At 44.2% G+C, this 23,013-nt stretch overlaps 1 protein-coding gene across 1 annotated transcript in view; it reads left to right on the top strand.

Moving 5' to 3' along the window:
- KDR (kinase insert domain receptor) overlaps positions 1-5,387 on the top strand; it is a 59,310-nt gene extending 53,923 nt beyond the window's left edge. The window contains exons 28-30 of the mRNA XM_035112537.2: positions 3,112-3,211; positions 3,302-3,390; positions 4,054-5,387. Of these exons, the coding sequence (XP_034968428.2) occupies positions 3,112-3,211; positions 3,302-3,390; positions 4,054-4,267 (403 nt within the window). The 3' untranslated portion in view covers positions 4,268-5,387. The remainder of the gene's footprint in view (positions 1-3,111; positions 3,212-3,301; positions 3,391-4,053) is intronic.
- The last annotated feature ends 17,626 nt before the right edge of the window (positions 5,388-23,013 follow it).

Below are 23,013 nucleotides of genomic sequence, written 5' to 3'. Positions count from 1 at the left end.
ATAGAGCTCCCCGAGTCTTGCAGCCTCCACAGGCAGTCGTAATGCTCAGCGCTGTAGGTGTCTCGAAGAGTATATGTTCTCCAGAATGGACGCCCCTGGTTCAAACCCCATACTAAAAAAAAGGGGAAGTTCCACACCTTTGTGCACCCTGTACAATGGAAGTTCCGCACCAGTACAGCCTGGCCTGGTGCTTGTACTGAGCAATCAGATCTTTGGGTCCATCTTCTTGCCTTCAAGTGGGAACTAGGGTGGGCCAGCCCTGCTTTATTATTAATTATTATTATTATTATTATTATATTTATTTACTTAAAGGTAAAGGTAAAGGGACCCCTGACCATTAGGTCCGGTCATGACCGACTCTGGGGTTGCGCGCTCATCTCGCATTATTGGCCAAGGGAGCCGGCATATAGCTTCCAGGTCATGTGGCCAGCATGACAAAGCCGCTTCTGGCAAACCAGAGCAGCACATGGAAACGCCGGTTACCTTCCCGCTGTAGCGGTTCCTATTTATCTACTTGCACTTAGACATGCTTTCGAACTGCTAGGTTGGCAGGACCTGGGACCGAGCTCGGGAGCTCACCCCGTCACAGGGATTCGAACCGCTGACCTTCTGATCAGCAAGCCCTAGGCTTAGTGGTTTAACCCACAACGCCACCTGGGTCCCTTACTTACAAGCATGCAATAATAATAATAATAATAATAATAATAATAATAATAATAATATGGTTACTTACAAGCAAGCAAAAATAGGACGAATATTTATTATTACGGCTAAACAGACAGCATACAAAAACCAGAATTTCAGCGTAATTTTCACATAAACATTAAAGGGGGTCAATGTGGAATTTAACAATCAATATACTAATTCAATAGACTTAAAATGTGTATCCAAGGAAATATAAACTTCATTAAAAGTTTTCAAAAATGAAAGAATTTGACCCTGCTGCAGAAGATCCCAGCAAGCCAAAATATTCCCCTTAAACAAACAAACAAACAAGGAACTTCAGGGTGCTTTTTTATTCAGGTGAGAGAAATAATCTGTAAGTATTTGCAAGCCTTACTATTCATCTGCAAAGCACCAAAAATTGGCCACACGCTGTTCCAAGTATTGCCTTAAGTGATGTCTGGTAGAGCATATGAACCATTCTTGGTTTTGTAAGCATTTATTCCCCCCACCCCCACCCCCATCAAGGACCCAAGGCAATACTTTAGCAATGTAAATATGCCTTTTGTTCAAATTTTCTGCCTCCTAGAAAGAGCTTTTCCGGTTTATCTGTCAGAGGTGCCATTCTCAGATCACCACCAAATCCGCTGTGGGCAACTTCCATTTTAGGCTGCCTTTCAGTGTTAAATTCCAGTGCCTTACTTTGGTGATGGAGGTAGCTGTTGGGGCCCTCTGTAAGGAGAATATGGAGCGCTGATTGTCAGAGCGTTGGGAAGGCTTCCCGCTCAGATGGTTTTCTTTGGCGAAGGGAAGTTGTGGAATGTTCGGTGCCAACTTCAACAATTTGCTTGGAGGGTGTGTGTGTGTGTGTGTGTGTGGAGTTTGCTGAGTCAGCTGCTGCTGCCGTCTCCAGTAGAGTCAGTCCAAATGAAAAGAAATATGAGAGTGACCCAGACTTCTTTGTTAGCTTGCATCTTAAAAAAGGAAAAAAAGAGAAAAGATGCTGAACACAGTAAGCAACTGAATTTTAATTTTTGGAAATGATTGTCTCTTGGGTTTTCTTCAGAAGAACTGCTTTCAGAATCAAAAGTAAAAAAAGAGGCCACTTCATATAGACACTTTGTCCTGTAATCAGCCATGGTTCCCCCCCCCCCCCCGCCTGGATTTGCACATGCTTGTGGCAGATAGGTAATAATAATAATAATAATAATAATAATAATAATAATAATAAGAAGAAGAAGAAGAAGAAGTCTGCCATAAACAGAAGCCAGAAGCCTTCCAGCCTCTGCTCAAACCTTACTTACAGACTTGAAATGGGATGAAAAAAGTTTGGGTTTCTATTTGCTACAAATGACTCAAGATCAATTCAGGTTACCAAAAGCATGGTCAAAGCCATGGGTTGGAGAGAAATACCTCCTCAGAACCAAATGCATATTGCTTTCCCTGAACTCATTGATATTTGGGAGCTCAGGACCAAAGCAAACTGGGACACAAATTGTTGCTTCACTACTCTCCATCTTTGCATCCTGGACAGGTAGGCAGATAGCCACTGGTGAGCCGCATTTGGCTCAGTGGGTCACAGGTTGTGCTGCCCTGACCTTGGATGATGAAACTGAAAAGCTTGAGCAGAGCACTCTTATCAGCTATATCAAGGGTTACCACCATGGTGCCCACAGGCACCAGTGTACCCCGCCAATACCTCCTATGGTGCCTGTTACGTATTCAGTGGTTTGTGTTTGCCTGAACTTGAGTCTGGACTAAGGATTCTGAGCCCCTGTGTTCTGATTCGATACATGATATCCAATCACAGAACATTTCAGAATTTGGGCCTCTGCCATTGGCCCTTAAACACTGAGTCATGATTCGCAGCTTGGAAGTTGAGACAGCCAATCACGTTGGGAGTGGGAGTGGCCCAGACCTTCATTTTGAACAGAACAGAGGTGCCAAGAGTTGCTTCCTGGGAGTGAATGTGATGGCGGCTGGTGTCGGTGCCTTTTTCCTGTTGATGGGCAAGTGGGGAGGGAATGTCTCCCTCATTTTTGGTTGGTAGAGGTTGGTTGGTCTACTCGGGTGAATGGGGTACTGCCCCACCAACTTCAGTCTGCCCTCAGTTGGCCTCCAACTTACCGCCATCTTCTGTACAGCAATTCAGGGGATGACTCTGCCTATTATTGACTCTGGCTCCACCTGGTACTAATCTCCCTGCCTTCCACTCTACCAGGGCCTTTGGCCACCAGCCAACACTGTTTGTGATACTCTTAGCCATGGCATCCATTTTGTGTTACTTCATGCCCCCATGGCAGCTGTTCCGTTATGCCGCTCCACCATGGCAGCCATTTTGTAATATGTTCTCATAATTACAACAAGTGTCCATTGGCGCCCCCCCCAAACATTAGCAACCCCTGAACTTACATGAAAACTGACCAAGGCAATATATTTGTCTTCCAGTCAGCACCGCAAAGGAAGTAAAAGAAAAAGCCGTCCTGTGAGTGTAAAGACCTTTGAAGACGTCCCTGTAGAACCAACAGTAACAACAGTGGTTCATGACGTAAGTCCATGTCGCCTTTGATTTTGCTTGTGCTCTTCAGTCCTTGTTACACTTTGCCATTGATTGATCAATTTGACGCATGTCTTTCAGGATAACCAGACAGACAGTGGGATGATTCTTGCCTCAGAAGAGCTAAAGGCACTAGAAGATAAATCTAAACAGCTGATGATGACCTTTAGGTAAGCAGGGGCAAGTGAGCATAATGTACGTGTTTGTTTCAGAATTATTTAGAACAGGAGTGGCCACAGGCTTACAATCTGAAATACATGGCTCAGAAGGAAAGAGGGATGGGTAGGGAACTCAGGACCCAAATGGGAACTGGTATCGCAGCAGGGCCAATGGAGCCTCCCATCCCTCCCAGTGCCTGATGGGTGGGACGCGGGTGGCCCTGTGGTCTAAACCACTGAGCCTCTTGGGCTTGCCGATCAGAAGGTTGGGGGTTTGAATCCCCGCGACGGATCGCAGATCCTGCCCACCTAGCAGTTCGAAAGCACACCAGTGCGAGTAGATAAATAGGTACCGCTGCGACAGGAAGGTAAATGGTGTTTCCGTGCACTCTGGCTTCCGCCACGGTGTTCCATTGCACCAGAAGTGGTTTAGTCATGCTGGCCACATGACCCGGAAAGCTGTCTGTGGACAAATGCCAGCTCCCGTGGCCTTAAAGCGAGATGAGCGCTGCAACCCCATAGTCGCCTTTGTCTGGACTTAACCGTCCAGGGATCCTTTATCATTACCATTGGTGGTCTATGCTTATCTGCAAAACAAAACAAAAATTGAACTGGGGGGGGGGGAAATTGCAGAGTGTGTTGTGGAATTGCTAATTCTGTATTTTTATTTTGCAGTGGCCTGGTCTCCAGTAAAAGTAATGAGTCTGTTATGTCTGAAGCTTCAGATCCAACAAGTGGCTACCAGTCAGGATATCATTCAGACGATACAGACACCACGGCGTACTGTGGTGAAGAAACAGAACTTTTAACTCTCAGGAAAGATGCTTCTCAGACTTGCAGTGCACTAGCCTATGGCACTGGGATGCCTCTTAGCTCATCTCCCGCTTAAGAAACCCTCCAAAAGAAGGAATAACTGGAAGTTACACCAAACATGGCCTTTTTTCTTGAGCCAGTGGCATGTGATGCCCAAAACATCTACATTCACCGAACTGGAAAGTGTATGTGTTCTTTTACTGCATCATGTTTGATGAGAAGGACCCAAAGTGCTCTGTGGAATACTGGATCCAAACTCATTCTTCAAGAAGCCTATCGGTCACCACCAGCACTGCCAGGGCTATGCCTGTTTTAGAGTGCCTGGTTACAGTGTTGTGAACTGTGTGATGTACATGAAGTGGAATATTGACATGCCACATTTCTATGCAATGATATGAACATGGAATAGTGTTCGGCCAGAATCATTTGGATTTTCCATTTCGCCAGTGCCTTCGTTGTCTTTGGGCATCTGTCTTCAGGAAGGTGCTATCGCTACTTTGCTGGCCTCGTTGAACTATTTTCATTTATTTCTCTTCAATTAAAGGGGCATTCAGTCTAAATCTTCCTGGTGGATACTGGCAAAAAGCAGAGGGACTATCCCTCTTACTGAAAGAGGTCATGTTTTGCTGTGTGGTCCCTGATCAGTGAATGTTTCACACTGAAACAGACAATTCTGTCTTGGCTTGGTCAGTACATATAGGCTCAGCTAAATGACTCTGGAGTTTTACCTTATGTTTTTGTGATCCTTGTTTATTTGGTCGCTCTTGATTTACAGAACCGTGATTCTTGCTGGGGAGAGGGGAAATCCTGATGTAGTGCCAATATATCCCAGCAAATAGCATTATCAGTAAGCTCACATTTATCACAGACATGTTGCATAATTAGCTGCTCAGATTTTGACTGATGCTTTTCAATCTAGGAGTTGTTAGAAGGTTTTCTGTGTGTTTCAATGACAGAATTTTTAACACGTGCTGTAAATTACAATATTTCTTTCCTTTTTTTAAAAAAAAGACATTGTGAAACTATTTTGACTGCTCTTACTTTTGTATTTTTTTAATTCAATACTTGTATAAAATTTCAAAACTTGGGAAGCTATGAGTTATCAGAAGTGGCACATAGAGTATTTATAGCCTGGTTGCGTAGAAAGAAATGTAATATATTGTTGAAATAAATATATGTTATATATAATGAAAAAATGTGCTGTTGGCTTCAAGCATATTCTGAAAACTTGTTGTAGATATATATGTGTTAGGGCTCATTCCCAAGTTTCTGTTTGTGCTGCCTCATTTTCTTGGGAAATGCTGTAAAATTTGAAAAGACCTGAATTAAAATGCGTGAGAGGCTCACTTTTACATCAGAATCCTGGCTGCCTCCAGTGGAGGATCACCATAGAAATATAGATAGCTACCTTATACAGAGTTAGAATATTGGTCTGTCTTGCTCTCTACAATGACAGGCATTGGCTCTTCAGGGTTTCAAGATGGAGACATCTACCTGGAGACGCCAGGAAATAAAACAAAGACCTCCCACATGCAAACAAGTGTTCTACCACTAAGTTATAGTCCAGGCATCCCCAAACTTTGGCCCTCCAGATGTTTTGTACTGCAATTCCCATCTTCCCCAACTACTGGTCCCGTTAGCTAGGGATCATGGGAGTTGTGGGCCAAAACATCTGGAGAGCCACAGTTTGGGGATGCCTGTTATTGTCCTTCTGCAAGTTTGGGCGTGTGCCAAGGTCTCCCAGAAGAAGAGACGGCCCACTGCTGTAACGGTGCTGTCATTCTCATTTTGGGCAGAGTATTCTGTAAGGTTAGATACAACCTGAGGATTCTCAATTTGATTGTCCATCTTCTTCCACTGAAGGTGCTGTAGCTGAGAACCAGCACTGAAATAACATAACACCTGGTTTTGAAAGGAAGTTGGTCTTACTTCCGGTCTGACATGTAATCCACATCAGGAACAAGTCAGAAAATGTGTTGATCTATTTAACACTCATCTACAGTTCTTTTCTTAGGCATTTTCATGGAAAGGCACCTGGCCTTTCAATAAAAAACATATATATTCTCAATGCAATATTTTTGGCAACGCATCTGTTGGGTCACATCTGGCTCAGCAGATGTCAAATTATACAATCTTTTATTATGAAATGTAAAGCAACTTCAACTCAGTCCAAAGAATTTTGACTCATGACAGACCAGCCCTCTGTCACGTAATTTAAACATTTAACTATGGGGATTTAGGTCATATGATACACTCTTTTAGAGCTTTGGGAGGGGGGGGATTGTTGACTCTCACGGCTCCAGTTTACACATGTTTACTTGGGTGTCATATATAATCAACAGTTCAAAATATATCTCGGCAACCGCAGCTTGGGAAATAGAAGTGTGCATCATGTGGTACTATAGTCATACACACACATTTACATTTGTGTGCATTATAGACAAAATGCAGGCACTCGCACCTAGTTGGAGATTTTACTTCTAGAGCAGGGGTAACTAATGTGGCAGCCTCCAGATGTGTTGGGCCACAACTACCCTTATCCCTGACCATTGGTCATGGTTGAAGGAGCTGATAAGAGTTATAGACTAATGTCATCAGGAGGGGACCATGTTGTTTACTCCTCTTTTAGATAGGCACATAAGAACATAGGAAGCTGTCTCACATGGAGTCAGACCACTGGTCCATGTAGCTCAGTATAATACAGGGGAAAACCAATTTATGTGTGTCCGATTGACATGCAATCATGCACGTGCGCACAGTGCCAAAGACAGAAGTGACCCCAAAACGCCACCAAATCATCACTAAAAGGGTGAAATGGGGGCTGCCCTAGTTATTTATTCTGTTGTTACCTAGAATCATAGAATCATAGAATCATAGAATCATAGAGTTGGAAGAGACCACAAGGGCCATCCAGTCCAACCCCCTGCCAAGCAGGAAACACCATCAAAGCATTCCTGACAGATGGCTGTCAAGCTTCTGCTTAAAGACCTCCAAAGAAGGAGACTCCACCACACTCCTTGGCAGCAAATTCCACTGCCGAACAGCTCTTACTGTCAGGAAGTTCTTCCTAATGTTTAGGTGGAATCTTCTTTCTTGTAGTTTGAATCCGTTGCTCCGTGTCCGCTTCTCTGGAGCAGCAGAAAACAACCTTTCTCCCTCCTTTATATGACATCCTTTTATATATTTGAACATGGTTATCATATCACCCCTTAACCTTCTCTTCTCCAGGCTAAACATACCCAGCTCCCTAAGCCGTTCCTCATAAGGCATCGTTTCCAGGCCTTTGACCATTTTGGTTGCCCTCTTCTGGACACGTTCCAGCTTATCAGTATCCTTCTTGAACTGTGGTGCCCAGAACTGGACACAATACTCCAGGTGAGGTCTGACCAGAGCAGAATACAGTGGTACTATTACTTCCCTTGATCTAGATGCTATACTCCTATTGATGCAGCCCAGAATTGCATTGGCTTTTTTAGCTGCTGCATCACACTGCTGACTCATGTCAAGTTTGTGGTCAACCAAAACTCCTAGATCCTTTTCACATGTACTGCTCTCAAGCCAGGTGTCTCCCATCCTGTATTTGTGCCTTTCATTTTTTTTGCCCAAATGTAGTACTTTACATTTCTCCTTGTTAAAATTCATCTTGTTTGCTTTGGCCCAGTTGTCTAATCTGTTAAGGTCATTCTGAAGTGTGATCCTGTCCTCTGGGGTGTTAGCCACCCCTCCCAACTTGGTGTCATCTGCAAACTTGCTCAGGATTCCCTCAAGCCCATCATCCAAGTCATTGATAAAGATGTTGAACAAGACTGGGCCCAAGACAGAACCCTGTGGCACCCCACTAGTCACTACTCTCCAGGATGAGGAGGAGCCATTGATGAGCACCCTTTGGGTTCGGTCAGTAATCCAGCTACAAATCCACTGAATGGTAGCATTGTCTAGCCCACATTTTACCAGCTTCTTTACAAGAATATCATGGGGCACCTTGTCAAAGGCCTTGCTGAAATCAAGATAGGCTACATCCACAGCGTTCCCTTCATCTACCAGGCTTGTAATTCTGTCAAAAAATGAGATCAGATTAGTCTGACATGACTTATTTTTCAGGAACCCATGCTGACTTTTAGTGATCACAGAGTTTCTTTCTAGGTGCTCACAGACTGTTTGCTTAATGATCTGCTCTAGAATCTTTCCTGGTATTGATGTCAGGCTGACTGGGCGGTAATTGTTTGTATTGCATTCATCAACCTGCTATTGACTGTTATTGACTCAAAAATGACAAATACCTCTACAGTGGAACCTCGGTTTATGAACACCTCGGTTTACGAATTCTCAGTTTACGAATGCCGCGGACCCATCTGGAACGGATTAATTCACTTTCCATTACTTTCAATGGGAAAGTTCGCTTCAGTTTATGAACGCTTCAGTTTATGAACAGACTTCCGGAACCAATTACACCCATGCTTCGGGTTAAGTACGCTTCAGGTTGAGTACTCCGCGGACCCGTCTGGAACGGATTAATCCACTTTCCATTACTTTCAATGGGAAAGTTTGCTTCAGTTTATGAACGCTTCAGTTTATGAACAGACTTCCGGAACCAACTGTGTTCATAAACCGAGGTACCACTGTACTGCTGAGGACATTTTTATTCTTCTGTACCTAGATATTATTCTTGACAATAAATGATGGGCCAAAGAGGGAAGCACAAACCATTAGGATGGGGAAATGCAGCTATTAGTCTGCACTAAAGCTTCTTCAATGAGCTTTGCTTTGTGGCATAAAACTTAATGCACTGGCTACTTGGGAGCCTTCAGGAGATAATTTTACAATAACAGCTCTTGGGGAGCACTTAAATGTTTAGTTTTAAATTACAGTCGCCAAGATTCCTATACATTTTCTGATAAAACTATTAAACTGCCAGTGACTGTTTAGTGTCACAGCTTGGTTAAGTACTAAACCAGCGTGGCGTATGCAGATAAGGCAAATGCAATTATAAACACAAAGACCGGTCATATTATTAAATCAATGGCCTTTCCAACCACCTCCTCACATTAACTCTGCTATTTCCTTGATGAAGATAATTAGGTCTTATTAGCAATTTGCAGCTCACATTAATTTTATGGATATTGCAGATAGTGCAGCTGTATAATAACGTTGATTTGCCGCAATGATTATAACCTGGCCAACGCCATCTTAAACATGAAGATTTACGCTGAGAAATATTGATGCTCTGGAAGAGAAGAGGAGGAATTGCAGGCTGAATAGTGATTTTAGATTCCAGATCGCTGTTCCATTTACACCTATGGAGGGCCAGAATTGGAGGTAGGTCTGCACAGTGATGGTGTTGCGGATCCTCCAAACCAAGGGGAATTAGTGAGATTGCTATAGGAAGATGGTCACTCTCAATTCTATTGAAAGTCCTGAAGCCCTGTGACCTCTCCAAAAGTTTTGGGGAGACCAGGATATAATCAATAATGCTCGCACCTCTAGGCCCAAGAAAAGAAAAGAAACCCCCTGACCTGTCCATATAGGTACCATGCAGATTATACAAATTATGTTTGAAGGCAGTCTCCATTAATGTAATTGCAGGCTGAATAGCCGTCTCAAAAAGTTACGAATCGCTTCAAAATTAGATGCTTCCTCCCAATTTCCTTTGTTGCCATCATGTTGTGATGCTCTGTTGCACTTCATAGCGTGATGTACTTAATGATATGTACAATGTTATGTTATGTACTTAACTGATAGACATGAAGGGCATTGGCTCATTGCCTTGAGTGCAAAAGGTCCCAACTTCAATTCCCAGCATCTCAAAGTAGGGCTGGGAATATCCCTGCTGAAACCCAGAAGACTGGCTTCTAGTCAGTGTTGACATTGTTGAGCTAGAAGGACCAACGGTCTGATTCAGTTTTGGGAAGCCTCCTCTGTTCCTATAATAATAATAATAATAATAATAATAATAATAATAATAATAATAATAATAATTTACTGGTATTATTTATACCCTGCCCATCTGGCTGGGTTTCCCTGTGAACTGGTGTGGATACCCAGCCCTGCCTGTGGAAGTTGGACTGGAAGTTTAATCTGACTTCAACACTGGAAGCAACCTACTTCCAGTATACAGTACCTGAAGGAGAGTCTCCACCCCCATCATTCTGCCCGGACATTGAGGTCCAGCGCCGAGGGCCTTCTCGGTAATTCCCTCACTGTGAGGTTACAAGGAGCCAGGCAGAGGGCCTTCTCGGTAGTGACGGCCACCCTGTGGAACGCCCTCCTATCAGATGTCAAGGAAATCAACAACTACCTGACTTTTAGAAGACACCTGAAGGCAGCCCTGTTAGTGGTCACTCAAATCAATGGCCAATATGTATTCATATTACATGAGCAGAGCAATGAATGCTCACAAACAATGCTTCTTGGAGTGTACAGCATGGCCAGCCTGTGTCTCCCTGCTTATCCTGCCTTTGCTCACACAGTCTTTAATATGCTAAGATAAAACAGCCCAGGGCAGTAAAAAGCAACCACTGCTGCAATGTCTCAAAGGATGGGAACAATCTCCTCAAGGGGAACCACCATGACTGTCACCCACCATCAACCACCCAAGGCAGATGCCACATTCTGTCTAATGGTAGGGCTGTCCCTGTTCCTTACATATTATGAAACACAGGATCAGCAAAACCTACAGAGCTGCATGGCAGGGAGTCAAAGCTAATCCCCACTCTCAGCTGCATGAAGTTGTGAGTGTGGATTCTGATTGCTACATGCAGTGCCTTGCCATTTTAGAGGCACACATCAAAGCCTTTGCTGCTAGTGGAGACAGCAGTATGAAGGAAAAAAAACTGTAGTAAAAGAATATGGGGAAATAATCCATAATGAATTGAAAAAAATGTTTTAAAGTACTCCCCCCCCCAAAAAAAACCCCAGAGTCTTTTTTATTGGAGATAATTCAGACAGAAATTCCCAGGTGTCAAAAAAAGGTTATTTATGTATGCCACTATTGAGGCCTGTGTTTTGTTCGCCCAAAAATGGAAAATGAGTGAGGCTCCAACTAAAGAAGAATGGCAACTTAAGCTGACAGAATATGTGCGGGTTGCAGACTTAACATATAGAATGAGAACAAGAAGAACATACATTTAGAGAAGAGTGGGAAACGTTTATTGAATATATGGGAAAAAATTGTGTACACTTGAAAATGTTGGCAGCATTAAGACAAATCCAACAGTGTAAATAAGTTTTGATGGATGTAATAATACAGTAATGGAATGCTGAATGGTTTCGTTTTTGTAAAATATGCAGGGATTTATGATATGCAAAACGAACCATGGAAAGAGAAGAAGGGAAGTCATTGATATGTTAACGATAAAGTATTCTAAAATGTAAAACAGAATGTACACACACACACAGAAACACAAACTTTTGTTGATCTCCTCCTTAAAACTGCGGTGCTTGGAACTGGACACAGAAATGAAAAAATGTCTTCAAGATTCCATTAGGTGGCTACCAAGTACCCAATGATCTCTTTTTCTTTCTTTGACTGGGGTGTATCTAGTACATCTGGAAAAGAATTTAGCCCATGGTTTTCAATCTTTTATTTGTGAATGAACAATACATTCTTAACATTTCAGAAATACGGCAAGGACATCAGGACATCAACAACCTTCAACAACTGATGTAAAAGGAAACCTACTACAGATACAGGAACCACTAAGTTTCCCATGCATTCTAAACAGATCGGGAAGAAAGCAATTGTTCTAACTATAGATATCCTGTAAATTTCTACTGTCTTGGCAATGCTATTTTATGTATATATAAAGGTTGGAGAGGGAGAAACAAAACTATTATTTAATGAATTTGGCAGACAAATTGCTCTGCTACTCATTCCACATTTTCATTTGTAGATTTTAAACACCAGAAATATTGGCACAATTCTTTGTGCGAAGTACAGTATTGCTAGAAAATGTACAATTCTGTTGCATGACATAAAATTCCAGTTACCCAAAGGTGAATGACACAGATGCAGACAATTTGGCAGACAAATTGCTCTGCTACTCATTCCACATTTTCATTTGTAGATTTTAAACACCAGAAATATTGGCACAATTCTTTGTGCGAAGTACAGTATTGCTAGAAAATGTACAATTCTGTTGCATGACATAAAATTCCAGTTCCCCAAAGGTGAATGACACAGATGCATTCTAACTCCGGCAAACTCCCATTTTTTTCGGCAAGACTCTCATTCCTTGCAACTAATTAATGTAAGAATTAGCATTTATAAAATGTTTTTCCTGGGTGCTCAAGATTACCCAAATGCACTTACCTCAATAAGCCTATAATGCAGACTGTATCATCATAATCTCCATATTAAATATGAAAAGCTGAGGCTCAGATCTATCAGCCTTCCTAAGACCAATCAGTCACTTCACAGCTGAGTAAAAAGTTAAGCCAGGGAGCTCAAAACTTACGTTTTTAACCAATAAGCTTATTTATAATGTCAATGCTCCTCATTTCCAGGTATTTTCTTTCCAATAATTTCTAATTTAGGCCTTCTGTAGGCAGGAGTTTTTCTCCCCCCACCCCACTTCTACTCGTGTGTGGGACACCCCTAACCAAACATTTTACCTTGGAGCCCACCCTAAAGGTAAAGGTAAAGGGACCCCTGACCATTAGGTCCAGTCGTGACCGACTCTGGGGTTGCGCGCTCATCTCGCATTATTGGCCGAGGGAGCCAGCGTACAGCTTCCAGGTCATGTGGCCAGCATGACTAAGCCGCTTCTGGTGAACCAGAGCAGCACATGGAAACGCCGTTTACCTTCCCGCTATAGCGGTTCCTATTTATCTACTTGCATTTTGATGTGCTTTTGAACTGCTAGGTTGGCAGGAGCTGGGACCGAGCAACGGGAGCTCACCCCGTCACAGGGATTTGAACCGCTGATCTTCTGATCAGCAAGTCCTAGGCTGTGTGGTTTAACCACAGCGACACCTGGGTTCCCTGGAGCCCATCCTAGGCTCACCATATTTCCCCCATCTGCTCTGTAGCAGGGCTAGCAACCTGTGGAAACTTCAGGTCCTAACAGTGATGAGAACACTAAGGATCAGAATTGCCCTGAATGAGCAAACAAAAGACAGCTTATGCTCAGGGGCGAACAAAGGCTAACCGACATCCGGGGTGGGGCAAACCACTGGATGTTGCGCCACTATGTACGGCGCATGGCGTTGCTACGTACGGCACATGTGTGGTGTCACTACATACAGTGCATGCGTGCGACACCGCACATGCATTGTATGTAGCGGTTTGCCGCTGGCGCCACCCGAGCGCCGTGCGGAAGGTGGCGGGATCCTCTGCTCGCGGCTGCAGCGGTGGTGAAGGGATCCTCCAGTTGCGGCTGTAGCGGCGACAGAGGGATCCCCCCACCGTCTGTATGGCGCTCCGGTGACGCCAGCGGCAAACCCCTATCTACAGCACATGTGTGGCATCACTACGCACAGTGCATGTATGTGACTCTGCGGCTCCACATGCGGCTGCGGCGGCGTGATGGCTGCTCATGCCGCCGCTCCCGGGGGCGGCAAGGAGAGCACCCCACGGGGTGCCTTCTTGTCACCCCCCCCAACATGGCATCTGAGGCGAACCGCCCCCCCTTGCGACGCCACTTACGCTTTCGTGTCCCATAGAGCAGTTCACACATGCACACGATCAAGTCAATGACTACAACGGATGACGTGTGTGCAAAACACCACCACAGATTAAACACCAGCTCCCTTCAACTGCAACGCCGTACAATGGAAGTAGTTGACACATTCATCAATCGGTGCCGGTGGTGAGATATTGAGTCTTGCATATATTCACCAGTGCTGGCTGCTGCCGATTGGGACTGGTAGGGCAGCAGGCAGAGAAGTCAACAGGAGGTGGAGCCTGGGGCCATGACAGGCAGAGCCACCTGACTCTAGTTTTGCCCCCATCCTCCTCCTCCTCCCTGCAACCTTGAGGCTAAGGGGCAACCTTGAGACTTAGAAGGAGAAAACTGATTGGCACTCACTGCCATCCCTTGGACTAGATGGGAGGAAGAAAGCCGGCAAATGGAGGCTAGCTGAGGGCAAATTGAGGTTCGTAGAGCAGTGCCTCATCCATCCTCATGGACCAGCCTCCAGTGCAATGCCTATTGGTGGCGGTGGGCAACCATAGAGACCATGCTTCATGTGCAGAAGGTCCCAGGTGTTGACAGTTCCAGTTGAAATGGGCCAGGTGACAAGAAAGCTCTATGTCACAGATGTTGCCAATCAGAGCATATGGTGCTAGGCTGGATGGACCAATATTCCTTGGAGTTATTCATTCCGATGAAGGTCAATTGTAGCATATTTTTATCTGTCAGGTGTGGAAAAATTCCCCGCCTTGAAATTTTTCCTACTGGGTTATTGGGTAGAGTTGTTTTCTTTTTGTTTGCAGCGGAATCCCACTGCGGATCTTCAGTGGAAAAAACAACAATGTGGGCTGGAAAACAATACACTAAGTGCTCTTGCTCCTAAACAGCCCTGCACTTCCCTATCTAGTTAAAGGAAGCAACACAAACAAGACGACGAAGGTGAACTAAGGAACTAGAGGAAAAGGCTTCTGGTATTTATAAAAGGCCGAGGTTCACACGGAAACTAAATTACAACATTGAACCACCCAAGTCTATTTGAGGATGCAGAGCAGCTTGCTGGTTTTCACGTAGCAGTTCCTGAGGCAGTTTTATAATATCTTTTGGCTTTCTCGTCATTTAGCATTTTTTAAAAAATGGTCCTCAATGACTTCTATGTTGCTTTCAATAGTAAATAGCTAAGGGGTTTACTAAATGGGGAAAGTGTATGGAGCTGAAGTTTCTTTTTAAATTCACAATGTAAGAATTTTACACATGCACATAGAAAAGCAGATATAAATCTCATATAAGTTGCCAACTCATAACTTCCTGAAGTTGCTTAACATTTTCGGTTTAAGCCTTGGGAAAACAACCACTGAGAAGTTTTGGAGTGGCCATCTAGTTGGAAGGATTTGCCCCTGCCTAAAGGGTTTGTTTTTGAGCCTGCTGTTAGTGGCTGCACCCCCTTGTCATCTTCTGAAATAAGAGCATCACAGCCCCCTTTGCAGTTCGTTTGGTTTATTTGTTGGACATTTAGCCTCTGTACTGCACAAGTCTCAAGAGACTTATTTCCCCCCCCCCCCTTCAGAAACCTGATTTGTGGCCTCTGGTTGTTTGTTTTGAAAACAAAGCTGTCAGCACAGTCTTCCAATGACAGAGCAGTTCATTTTAATTGGGTTGTTGCAGTGCTCTTACTCAATATCACGGCCAAAATGAGCGTGCTTGTTGGTGTTAATTGAGGTTGGCTTTAAATGTACTTTATTGGCGTCTGGGTGCTACCATTGCAACCGTTCATACTACTGGAGCCAAGCAAAGTTGATACGTTTGCCACAGTGCCTTTCGGCAGAATTGTAATAAGCTGGTGTTAGCAAGTGAAAAGTTCGTATCTCCTTGAGAGAGCAGCGTCATAGATGCAAAATAAGCAAGTGGATTATTTTCGCAGCAAGAGCAGGCAAGGCTCTTTTCTTCTGGACAGCTGTCAACCCTGTTGGTTATCTATTTTGCTGTAGCCAGAAGTGGACAATGTGGTAATGTGTGCTGCATACCTGATCTCTGTCTGGCTGAGACTCTGCAGCATACCAAGATGGAGAGAGGGAGGGGCAAGGTCAACACAGTACAGAGGCGCCGGCAAAAGTGCTGGGCTAGCTCTGCCGGCGTGTTTGCACCACACTGACCTTATCACCACTGTACTCCCCCTCCTCCTCCTCCTCCTCCTCCTCCTCCTCCTCCCAGTATGCCGCAGCAACTCAGCCAGACAGAGGCCAGGTGAGCAGCATCGCTTTGCCATTCCTTCTACTGCTGCCTGGAACCTTCTCAAATTTTGCTCCACTCTGCATTATGACAATGGGTGATCTACCATCTTGTTTTCTCCTATGGCCTTTGTCTTTTTACCCAAACTGCAGGTGTGAATTACCCTGTTTCTCATATTTTAAGGCATCCCCATAAAATAAGCCATAGCAGGATTTTTAAGCATTCAAGGAATATAAGCCATACCCCGAAAATAAGACATAGTGATAGGAGCAGCAGCAATGCCGGCCGCGGCAGGAGGAGGAGGAAAAAAATAAGACATCCCTTGAAAATAAGCCATAGTGTGTTTTTTTGAGGAAAAAATAAATATAAGACATGTCTTATAATATGAGAAACACGGTAGCTTACCAGGAGGTTTATGTTACCATCAACACTGCTTTGTGAAGACTCGGGGTAATGGTTTTACAAACATTTAAGCTTTAAATCACCGCAGATTGTTTGCATTTCCTTTCCTTCTGACCTCATTGGCTTACGTTTTTCCGCCTCTGCACCCAAGTGCCAGCTGAGGGCAACACTTCATGAATCTGGCAAAATTAACTCTAGCGCATGAAAACCTAGGCTGCTTATGATACAGAAGTCCACACATTTTCCTAAGGGGATGCACAATATAATTTTGTGCTTGCTGCTGCATAATTCTTACATCTAGTCTTGAATCTGGAAATGGCACTCTCCCATCTCATTCCTCTTCTTTGTCCTAAATCCCCAATGACACAAGCCTAGGATCCTACTTGCTGTTGTTGTTTAGTCGTTTAGTCGTGTCCGACTCTTCGTGACCCCATGGACCATAGCACGCCAGGCACTCCTGTCTTGCACTGCCTCCCGCAGTTTGGTCAAACTCATGTTGGTAGCTTCGAGAACACTGTCCAACCATCTCGTCCTCTGTCGTCCCCTTCTCCTAGTGCCCTCAATCTTTCCCAACATCAGGGTCTTTTCCAAGGATTCTTCTCTTCTCATGAGGTGGCCAAAGTATTGGAGCCTCAGCTTCACAATCTGTCCTTCCAGTGAGCACTCAGGGCTGATTTCCTTAAGAATCGATAGGTTTGATCTTCTTGCAGTCCATGGGACTCTCAAGAGTCTCCTCCAGCACCATAATTCAAAAGCATCAATTCTTCGGCGATCAGCCTTCTTGATGGTCCAGCTCTCACTTCCATACATCACTACTGGGAAAACCATAGCTTTAACTATACGGACCTTTGTTGGCAAGGTGATGTCTCTGCTTTTTAAGATGCTGTCTAGGTTTGTCATTGCTTTTCTCCCAAGAAGCAGGCGTCTTTTAATTTCGTGACTGCTGTCACCATCTGCAGTGATCAAGGAGCCCAAGAAAGTAAAATCTCTCACTGCCTCCATTTCTTCCCCTTCTATTTGCCAGGAGGTGATGGGACCAGTGGCCATGACCTTGGTTTTTTTGATGTTGAGCTTCAGACCATATTTTGCGCTCTCCTCTTTCACCCTCATTAAAAGGTTCTTTAATTCCTCCTCACTTTCTGCCATCAAGGTTGTGTCATCTACATATCTGAGGTTGTTGATATTTCTTCCGGCAATCTTAATTCCGGCTTGGGATTCATCTAGTCCAGCCTTTCGCATGATGAATTCTGCATATAAGTTAAATAAGCAGGGAGACAATATACAACCTTGTCGTATATACGGGATCCTACTTGCTATGATCCCGTAATTCACTGGTGAAGATAATACAGACGTGTCCACACTGGAATTTAATGTGGACTTGAAGTTGGTTGTGTGTCTAGATTTATTTTTGCAGTATCCATACAAGCTCCTCCTCTTTCAAGTGGCAGCCCACACTTTCCCCTGGCTAAATTAAGATTTTTCCAATCTGTCAATTATCCAATAAGGGGAGAAGATCCAGTATGAAACGGCTTGTTACCTGACTGCAGATTTCCAGGTGCACATTGTTTGGGCAGGGTTCCTTTCACTAGCTGTCATCTATTGCCAAACCTTTGACTTTCCATTTGGTTTTCAACAATCCAAATGAAAAGATGCAGCCTGCCCTCTTTGACTAGTTGTTGCTGAAGGCACACTCGTGAGATTTTTATTTTGAAAACAGCGCTTTTGTGCAGAGCGGCTATTACACAAAGTAGCTGTATTAAAAGTAAAAATAAAAATTGCCCTTGCAAGTACAGGAGGCAGGAAAGAAAGGAACAGAAACAGCAGACTTTCATGTGCCCAGTTTGGAATGATGCAGTTTTGGGTTGTTGTTTTTTTTTTTTCCTGCTGCTTTGTGCAAATCTGGTATTTTGAAAAACTGGACTTTCATTTTTTTTAAAAAAGGCACACATGAACAGATAAGCAAATACCCTGTGCAAGCCCATAATAGACCTTCAGTATCTGGAGGGGAGGGACGCAGGTGGCGCTGTGGGTTAAACCACAGAGCCTAGGACTTGCTGATCAGAAGGTCGGCGGTTCAAATCCCCGCGACGGGGTGAGCTTCCGTTGCTCGGTCCCTGCTCCTGCCAACCTAGCAGTTCGAAAGCACGTCAAAGTGCAAGTAGATAAATAGGTACTGCTCCGGCGGGAAGGTAAACGGCATTTCCATGCGCTGCTCTGGTTTGCCAGAAGCGGGTTAGTCATGCTGGCCACATGACCCGGAAGCTGTACACCAGCTCCCTTGGCCAGTAAAGCGAGATGAGCGCCGCAACCCCAGAGTCGTCCGCGACTGGACTTAACTGTCAGGGGTCCCTTTACCTTTATCTGGGGGGAACCACCCATGCTTTATGGGGCAAAGCACTCAAAAGAATCTGGATACAGTTGCTAAACCTCCACCTTAGATGAGAGTCAGAGAAGGGCCTTCCCTTCTAATCTTAGGGAATGCGTAGGATGGTATCAGAGGCAGTCATCCCTTATGTGTTGCAGACCTCTGTATCACAGAATTGCAGAGTTGGAAGGGACCCCAAGGTTCACCTAATTCAACCCTCTGCAATGCAAAAACCACATCTAAAGAATCCCTGGCAGGTGGTCATCCAACCCCTGTTTCAAAACCTCCAATGAAGGAGAGCCCACTCCCACTTCTGAGGTAGTCCTTTCCACTGTTGAGCAGCTCTTACTGTCAGAAAGTTCTTCCTAATGCTTCATTAGAATCTCCTTTCTTGTAATTTGAGTCCATTGCTTTGGGTCCTAACCTTTGCACTTAGCTTTGTTAAAGAATAATTTCATAAACTGGGCGCAGCCTTTGGGAAGGTCTTCTCTCTCATCCCTCTCAAATGTCCACCTCAGATATGTTACAGATAAAGGCCCGGACCAAAGCTGTTCAGGGCTTCAAAGGTTATCACAAACATTCTGAATTATGCCTGGAAGCAAATGAATCTTCCTGTTCACATGAATCTCAAGACACTTTAAATGTAACTTTAGACACAAACTGCATGCTGAATCGAAGCCCTGGATGTTTTAAACCATTTTTTATTGTGTGCATACTTAAGGAAAATAACAGATTGAGCTCTGACATCTGCTCAGTGTGACTGATAATATTTTCTGAGAAAATATTTTGACTCGGGAAAGGTTGCAACTAATGGCAGCAGACCAATGACTCTCTTACAAAATTAAGCTTCAAACTTTCCAGAGCAATGCCTTTAACCTCTGCTTGTTGAAGGACCCTTGGGGGGCAGGGGGGGGGGAGAGAGAGAGCACTATGTGTCTTCAAAGTTGCGTTCCTATGGACTGGAGTTACTTTAAAGATCATCTTTCTGTAGGTAAACAAGCTTAGCTTATGAACCACTTTAGCCAGTGTTTATCCAAACTAAAGTGTGAAGACCACAATTTAGGTAAAAGAGCATCAGTCGATTTCATGGGATATTAGCCTGCAGTTCCATAAACCAACAAAGTAGTAAGTCCTGAGTACTTCAAGCTGCCACAGGGTAGTAAGAAGAGTTAGAGGGTACAAGAAGAACAAAATAATATTTGCTTTAGTTTTTCTACTAGACAATTAAAAATCAGTCAAATATTAGAACCCTGATGCAATCTTTGGTATCTATATTTTAGCTTTCTACTTGTCCAGATACTGGATAAACATACCGGATAAACAGAAATACAGTAATCTCACCTTAACATGAAAGACTCGTCAGATTACCTGTGTGCTTGCTCAGTCTGCTGTCTGGGTGTTGACTGTTGATCGGCGATGTCAAGAAGCAGTCTGTTCTTGTGGTTAATAATAATAATAATAATAATAATAATAATAATAATAATAATTTATTTATACCCCACCCATCTGGCTGGGTTTCCCCAGCTACTCTGGGCGGCTTCCAACAGAAAAATAAAATAATCGATTAAACATTAAAAGCCTCCCTAAACAGGGCTGCCTTCAGATGTCCTCTAAAAGTCTGGTAGTTGTTTTTCTCTTTGACATCTGGTGGGAAGGCGTTCCACAGGGTGGGTGCCACTACCGAGAAAGCCCTCTGCCTGGTTCCCTATAACTTGGCTTCTTGCAGCGAGGGAACCGCCAGAAGGCCCTCGGCACTGGACCTCAGTGTCTGGGCAGAAAGATGGAGGTGGAGACGTTCCTTCAGGTATACTGGACCGAGGCCGTTTAGGGCTTTAAAGGTCAGCACCAACACTTTGAATTGTGCTCAGAAACGTACTGGGAGCCAATGCAGGTCTTTCAAGACCGGTGTTATGTGGTCTCGGCGGCTGCTCCCAGTCACCAGTCTAGCTGCCGCATTCTAGATTAATTGTAGTTTCCGGGTCACCTTCAAAGGTAGCCCCACACAGAGCGCATTGCAGCAGTCCGAGCAAGAGATAACTAGAGCATGCACCACTCTGGCGAGACAGTCCGCAGGCAGGTAGGGTCTCAGCCTGCGTACCAGATGGAGCTGATAAACAGCTGCCCTGGATACAGAATTAACCTGCGCCTCCATGGACAAAATGTGAGTCCAAAATGACTCCCCGGCTGCGCACCTGGTCCTTCAGGGGCACAGTTACCCCATTCAGGACCAGGGAGTTCCCCACACCTGCCCGCCTCCTGTCCGCCACAAACAGTACTTCTGTCTTGTCAGGATTCAACCTCAATCTTCAAATTGGTCTTGGGCTTGAGCTAAGGGGCCGACCTCTGCAAACATGGCCATCCGATCAACAGATGGCATGACAATGCATTCCGTGACCTACTTCACACACTGCTCTGAGCACAGGTATAAGACACCTATGACACATCTACAGGTGTTTGTGTGAAAGTGTATTAACTTGCTGATATTCCGACCACTTCCCAGTGCACCCAATACTGATACCTATTGGGATAAATCTCTGCCCCGAAAGGGCTTGTTCTCTTATAGCTCAACTACCATGTACACAGACTATGCCCTTATTGAACATGACACGTGCAGTGTACAGCTCAAGTATTTGTGTACGTACGTAAGGCGTGCAGATTGTACACTCGTTGGATGCAACACCTCTCTTGTCTGAGCAGACAACACTGCAACCAAATCAGATTTCAGATGTAATTCAGTCCAGCATTTTCTCCAGCAGCTTAGTGACCTGTTACCACCCAGTTACCAGGGTTCCTCCTCCTTTAATAACCACAGCAGGGCTAAGAGAATGCAGTGGTGTGTGTGTGTGTGTGTGTGTGTGTGTGAGGTTTACAAACGTGTTCCCTTTCCCCGTCGTTTGTCTTTCCCATTTTAACATATATATATATTTTCAAAGGATGCTTGACGTTTCAATAATTTTTAATGAAACTGGCTTTGCAAGGTATGCCAGGGGGATGTTATATAAATAAATAAATATCTGGATGCACTGCCTCATAGAGGAACGTAGCAGTATGAACTCACTTGCCAGAGCCCCATTTTGCTGTTCTTTTGCCATCCTGTGTTCTTTGTAAATCAGTTCCTTAAGCACTTTGGTTATTAAAAAGAAAGAAAGAAAGAAAGAAAAACTCACTCACACAAAACAAACCTTGGCTACTTTCACACCGTCAACTACCAACCGTGCCGGGTGCCTTTTGCTTTGTCATAAGCACCTGCTTTTAATTGCATTCTTCTACCTCATTTCACTCTGATGCACAGCATCAAAGCTATTTTTAATTAAACTTCTACTTACGCCTAAGAAGCAGCTGAACTAAAGCGAAAGGCAACTGTGCCTGGGCACAGTTTTTGACAGTAATTAATTGCATGTATCATAACTGGAATATTTTCCCATTCACCAAGCCCGTGGTCATGGGAAGTGAGCAACCGTGGCTGGTGTGAAATAAATGTATAGAGCAGTTACAAACCATTGTTTCAGAGCAAAGCTATCACTCCTGCAGGAAATATTTGCATTCTCAACTGTGGAATCTGCTTCCTCTAGGGATAGCGATGGCCACCAAGTCAGGCTATTTCAAAAGGAAATCAGACAAACCCACAGAGGACATAATGTCTATTCAGGACCAGAGGCACCATATCTCTGAATGCCAGTTGCTCCCAAACAACAGCAATTGGACAAACCCTTCCACAATCAGTGTTCATCTGCCCACGGATTAATATCAGGCAAGGCCATAGATAATGTTCCATCAGCTGAGTAAATAGGTCTTTGCCAGGGTTGTCTATTTCTAATTGTTTTGAACGTATCAGGAGTTCTTTGTATTTTAGTAGGGTGTTTTGTTTTGTTTTGTTTTGTTTTGCTTTGCTTGCACATCGCCTTGAGATGATAATGCAGAAGGTGATTCATACTAATATGGTTAAAAGCACAAGAGATGATGTAAAGATGTTGGAAGGAGACAAAATAGTGAAGCAATAGGTGAGGGTGCTTTGGGTAACTGGATAAGGAGGAAGACAGCTTAGGCTAGGCATCCCCAAACTTCGGCCCTCCAGATGTTTTGGACGACAATTCCCATCTTCCCCAACCACTGGTCCTGTTAGCTAGGGATCATGGGAGTTGTAGGCCAAAACATCTGGAGGGCCGCAGTTTGGGGATGCCTGGCTTAGGCCATGTTGCA

This window comes from Zootoca vivipara, chromosome 9 (assembly GCF_963506605.1).
Source record: "Zootoca vivipara chromosome 9, rZooViv1.1, whole genome shotgun sequence".
Lineage (NCBI taxonomy): Eukaryota > Metazoa > Chordata > Lepidosauria > Squamata > Lacertidae > Zootoca > Zootoca vivipara.
The sequence above is the reverse complement of the archived record's forward strand: the minus strand, read 5'-3'. Positions and strand labels throughout refer to the sequence as shown.